Genomic DNA, 6,000 nt, shown 5'->3' on the forward strand with positions numbered 1-6,000 from the left:
TAACTGCAAATCACAACCTGTCCATTCTCATCCTCAGGCCAATTCAACAGCTCTACAACTGTGTGTATCTTAGAGCCTAAAACAGCCAATGTGGAATTCTTCTCATTACCACTGTTTCTTATTAAATCACACAGAAATGGCATGCTTGAAAAAAAAATTTAAAAACGGAGATTTGTTTCCACATAAAGTTATTTCCTGTGAATGCTTTCATACATCCTTTGCCTAACATAATTTTCATGAAAATGAAATATAGTCATAGAAAAACTGCAGAAAACCATGTGTATTACCCAAGGGGAATTATACTGCAATGGTGTTCAGCTAGCTTACTCCAAAGGTCTCCGCCAGATCCCAGCAAAGCAGCCTGAAAATCTACCCTGCCCACCTCACCTGTCAGAGTCAAAAGGAACAGCCACCAACACTTAAGGGTGCTTAACAGCAGCATGCAAACTTTTCATTGTGTTAATGAGACAATAAAGAATTCATGAACAGGTACAAGTAATACGGCATTATCCATCTTATATTCAAGCAGTATTTACTTTGCCCTTACTATCTGTGCCCGCCTGCCTGCCAACATTTCAGAGAAAATAAAGCTACAGTCAATTCCAAATACTGTCACATAAAGAGGTTTATCACATTTGTTTTCAGGTTCGTACCTTCTGCTAAGTCATCTAACTGAATAAAGAAGTACTGAATTATAAAGCTGAAAAATTATACTACACTGAAAGAAAGGTTTAAACTTTTGTGATTGCACATAGTGTGTAGAAATCTATTTCAACCCATTCAGTTGCTTAAGAAAGTTTCATATATTGCCCTTGGTTTCCAATGTTTCAAAACTGGATTAACCGCAGTAATACAGGTGGGGATATTCACTGTGCTAATCCACTGACTTCAGTTCAAGTTTATTATTTTAAATACACTCCCTGAGGATTTTATCTTTTACCTCCACCTTCCTGTGCTCAGTGAGAATCTATTCATGAAGTATGAGAAGCACAAGGAGGGGTGGAACCTGCCTTTTTAATTATCTTGTACCAAAGTAGCCCCACAATGGAGTTGAGCAGCAAAAAGTCTCTTTATTTTAGAGCATCTCATTATCTATGGGAGATCACGAACTGAAGGAAAAGGTATGCTGAGCATGCTATTGATTACAGCTATATTTGCCATGATTCAATAAGTTGAAATTTCATATACCAAATATTAAATTACTGAAATTATGCACTGCCTCATCTGCATCCATTTTTTTTATTCACTTTTATTTGGCTGAACATTTTAATCTTACTTACACAGTGACTAACTAAAAGTAAATGACGCATTCCTAATATTATAAATATGAAAAATAGGGTGTGCTCAGGGACTGCAGTTGAATACATTAAAATCACTCAGTTTGCTAGTTAACATATTTCCATCCCTTTTATGTACAACCTTTCACATTCAGTTGGCAGACTGCAAATTCATGGCCTTATAAAAAACAGTCTTGATTTTCTGTTGTGACAGCAGAAATTGTCCAAAATCCCCAACAGTTTCCCTAAAGGACGTTCACTAGCTGGTACTTCCCAGGTGCAGCACAATCTGAATCCGAGGTGAACATCATGTCAAATTCCACTCATCTGTCAATGTACTGGATTATTTCTTGAGAGACTGAAATTGGCTGCCTGGGATCAGAACACCATCAATCTTATTCACGTAGGGTGCGGAGAAGCTGCCTGAGAAAGGCTCACAGGAGGGAAAGCTTGGCTGTTTCTAAGTAGGTGATGAGGCAGCTGTAAAACCTTCACTCTATCTGTATCACATCTCTGAGTGAAAGATTTTGTCATTTTTCACATTTCCCCAACACTTGGTATGCATTCAGTGTCTTGCTGTTCTTGCTTCATAAAAAAGGTGATTTTTCAAGCTTAGGCAAATGTTGCAGAGCTCTGAATCTGCCCAGCTCTCATTTTTTCTTATAATGTCACTTGTTTCAACTGATTTTACAAAATGAGATTACATTTTCCTTTTACCTATCTGTTTAGCTGGGCTGTTTTTTCTTATTTCCTTCACCGGGGGACAGACTCAAATAACCTGCAGCATTACTTACAATTGCATTGTAATAAATATTTTGTTCATTTCTCTGCAAGTCCCAAGTAAGAACCTCACCACTCAAACTTCAAATACTCTCAAACTTCCAGTGCCACCTAGCAAAGTTAACACCATTAGTTAATCTGATGCTCTAACATAGCTACCAAGAGCTGGTCTATCAAAGATTTAGGTCTATTCCTCTATACTACGCATATTTTATTACAAGAAAGCAAGACAATGCCAATACCTATGACTTTTGGACAACAAAAGTAGTTGGGAAAACTTGGAGTCATTAAGGTTGCTAAAGACCTGCACTTTAAGACTGTCCATCTTTGAAGGTATGCCATTAGATCAAAAACATTGAAGTACTAGCTGCCACATTGTTAAATGATTCATCACTGCGAGTTAACATTTTCCATCTTTCAGTTCTAAAGCTCTTAAAACCTCTCCCACCTTTCTTTGGATCCAAATTTGTTAAGCAACATTCTTGGCCCATCTAATTGTAACCAGATGATAATACCATGCTAGAATATGCCAACTCTTCAATTTTTAACATGACACATATTCTTCAAAGTGCAATTAACAGTTGAAAAAGTTACGTGATCCCTTTCATTAATAAAAACACAATAAAACTACCAATGTGCAGTCTCTGTAGATCACAACAGTCTAAGTGAGCTGCATTCTCCACTGCTAACCTGTGGGATTTATTCTGAGTTTATAGGCATTTTACCCCATTGAAAGACAGTCCCAAGTTCTCCTCTGGGCTGCACTTTTGCAACCCCATCAGTTTTTGGAGATAAACTTGAGAACCTGAGAATAACTGTGTCTCTCATTTATGCTAAGGGAAACACCTGACCTCCAGTAAACTCTAGTGACTATGAGTGAGATTTGGTGCCAATATTTTAAGTAACAAACCCGTGTCCAGTTTGGGTCAGATAACTGCAAAGTTATCCAAACCCATGCTGTGACAGTGTCCTTCCGAGTTATGCACCCACTCAAGAACTGCACAAAATGGGGAGAAGAAGAGATAGAAATAAGGAGAGAGAAAGAGACAGAGAAACCGAGAGGTTGTCTGAAATGGAATTCCTGTGTTGGGACGTTGTTAGAAGATGACGTTAGAGGATGAATATTCCAACACCAGATTAGCAAAGCACAACACGTGTTAGACCGACCAAAAAAAGATGCTGTGCAATATAAAGGCAAGCAACTCATAAAAGTTAAATGATAAAAAGGATTTTATGATTATTCATTCATTTATCAAGACAGACACGAGCACGGGCAGAGCGCCTGCAATCTTACAGCATCCCACAGCTGAACTCGGTCCTACCTGGTCTGTGCAGGTGATGCTGCTGGAAAGTGTGATGGAGGGACCCCTGACAGAGCAGCATTGCACAGGCACTTATCCACAAATACAGGACCCAGGACATTGCAGAGACCACTGCCATTCTCTAAACAAAATATTAGACAGGCATTATTATCCATTGCCTTACAGCACACAGAACAGTCAGCTTCCATTACAACATTATTTTTTTAATTTTTTTTTCCCTTTTTTACTCCTTTTGCTAAATGTCTTTTGTTTCTTGGTTATTATTCCCCCCTGCAGGATACAATGGTCATACAACAAAGGTCATGTTCAAAAAGGACAGCCGAGGTAACAGGATGTCAACACAGGAGCCTGGATAACTTTAATAATTCAGTGGTAAAAATGAAACTCTAATAATCTGAGGACTAAAAAAAACCACCAATGTAAATAGAAGGCTGGAAAATATTGCCACACTGGTCCATAGCTGAATTTACAAGGGTGTTAAAAAAATAAGAAAAAAATCACACAACCAGCTAGAAAAACATGATGTCCAGACAGTATCAAAACTACTTTAAACACATCACAGATAAGCATACAGCATCCTCAGACATCTGAGATGCATTTCAACAATACTCTATCCCCAAGACTGAAAGGCTAATAGTGACCCGGAAGGTAACAGTTTATTGTTTTTTACTTTTGCGAGCATCAATTTTTAATCACGATGCTCTCTGCTAAACAAAGTAATTGTTTCTCAGAATTATGTTCTAATCCCCAGATGAAATCAGCTTCCTTTTGTTTGACCTGTCCACGTAAAGGGACTGAAGTATGGCCAGACTGAATTGCAGACGTATTTTACAGAAGATTTGATCTTTTCACAAAGCAGATTGTATCAAAATACTAACAAGATTCCTATGGTAAAGGGAAAGAGCAATTTCTTTGTCTGCCGGTGCTGGCGTACTTGGCCATCCAATATAGACAACTGTGGTTTTTCATACTTGTACTCATTATTGTACTAACTGGCGAAATTTCCCTCTGACTTTTTAACTTCAACAGCTCTTTCTCAATGCCTGCGAGGATCGGGAGGTTTGCAAGGCTCAGCTACGCTACACATCGTCCAGATCCCTTAACAACACCTTCTGCTGCATTTCATATTGCCAAATTAATCAAACTTCAGGCACTCTCCTTATTCAGCCAATGACATGATGCCGTTTTCTATCTAATAATCCAATCAGCTGAACATCATTTTCACAGAGCAAGAAAGACTTTGAAAAATTAAAACTCTCACATAGAATAATCATGTCTTTACACAAAAATTAAAAAATAAAAAGTCTGTCTGTATCAGGGGGATTTCTGTAGTAAGAAAATTACCAACATTAAAATAGTGAAATACAGTGGTAATAAAATATAAGCATATAAAAATTTTTTTTCCCCTGATTTTAAAGCAGCACACAGTCTTTGGGAAGCTTTTTAAGCCTAATTGGTTGAAAAGAACCACATAAACTGACAAGTATAATTAATAGAAAATACCAAAACATTATTTTGATCAGCATGAGGCTCTTCCTTTCTCTGTAGAGTGTTTGATGCACTGCTTAGCATATAATTAATTTCATTTCCGACTGTTTACTCTGCAGCATACAGTGTACTTTTTCTCCTCTCTTTAGACCTATTTATCTTGCAAAATAGATTCAATCCCCTCAGATCAGGGAGCTCCCAGTAGGCTTCCTGTGTCTTCAGGAATTAATGCCTCCTTGTCATATTTGGTGCTCCCATGCTTTTTATACAACAAGGTAAGAGGGAAAGGTGACTCTCACATAGGAATATTTCAGGTATTCAGGTTATTTAGCCTGAACTTTAAAAATCCTAGCCAAACAGCGAAGCAAAGCTAAACTTCTACAGCCTGCTAAATGCTCCTGTGTCTTTCCTCCAGCACCATATTCTGAGCCACATGGACAGCAGACTTACTTAACCCACTCAGGCTTTATTATTAGCTCCCTGCCTTTTTTTTTTTATGAAAGCCTGTCTCAGACTACACTATTTCAAGGTACCTTTGCTCAAAACCCAGCATCTCTTACAAACATTTCTTCATGCACTTGTTTGTCAGCAAACTGCTGTCACACACACACTTTTACATAGAGATCATCTTATCATTAGTAAAGAAACACAGCAGTGAGTATTTCTCCAGTTATTATCTGATGAGTTCCAGATCTGGTTTCTGAATCTTAAATCCTAAAGAAGCTCCTTACCTGAGTAATCCAACCAAGAGCAGAGCACTCTATTAGTGTTCATTGGAAAGATCTAACACTTTTTTAAATCCATCTGTATCACAATAAGGGATTTTTAATGGCTTCCCAATAATCTTCTTTATCAGGATTAAAAGGAAAAAAAAAATCTCTTTCGTTACAAATCCTGTTCCCAGAGTAAAGAAGACATCTGAGCTCTCAGACTCTGCCGTCAGAAAAGTGGCCAAGGTTTGAGGGGTGGAAACCTTCTCATTTTCACCTTTAAATCATCTCCTAGCATCACCTTCTGCTTGATGAGACCTTTGAAGTGATCTTGAGATAATTTGCAGCTTCCAGGATACTTAAGGACGAGGAGCAGTTTATGTTTAACGACAGAGCAGCCTCACTCCAGCGCAGGCAGTGCAG

At 38.1% G+C, this 6,000-nt stretch overlaps 1 protein-coding gene across 1 annotated transcript in view; it reads right to left on the reverse strand.

Annotated features, from left to right (window-relative positions):
• FAM19A1 (family with sequence similarity 19 (chemokine (C-C motif)-like), member A1) overlaps positions 1-5,610 on the reverse strand; it is a 229,098-nt gene extending 223,488 nt beyond the window's left edge. The window contains exons 1-2 of the mRNA XM_010570801.1: positions 5,599-5,610; positions 3,380-3,500 (exon numbers count right to left, since the gene is read on the reverse strand). Coding sequence (XP_010569103.1) covers positions 3,380-3,497 — 118 coding nt within the window. The 5' untranslated portion in view covers positions 3,498-3,500; positions 5,599-5,610. The remainder of the gene's footprint in view (positions 1-3,379; positions 3,501-5,598) is intronic.
• Between the last annotated feature and the right edge of the window lie 390 nt (positions 5,611-6,000).

Source organism: Haliaeetus leucocephalus, unplaced genomic scaffold (assembly GCF_000737465.1).
Source record: "Haliaeetus leucocephalus isolate CR32 unplaced genomic scaffold, Haliaeetus_leucocephalus-4.0 Scaffold2, whole genome shotgun sequence".
NCBI lineage: Eukaryota > Metazoa > Chordata > Aves > Accipitriformes > Accipitridae > Haliaeetus > Haliaeetus leucocephalus.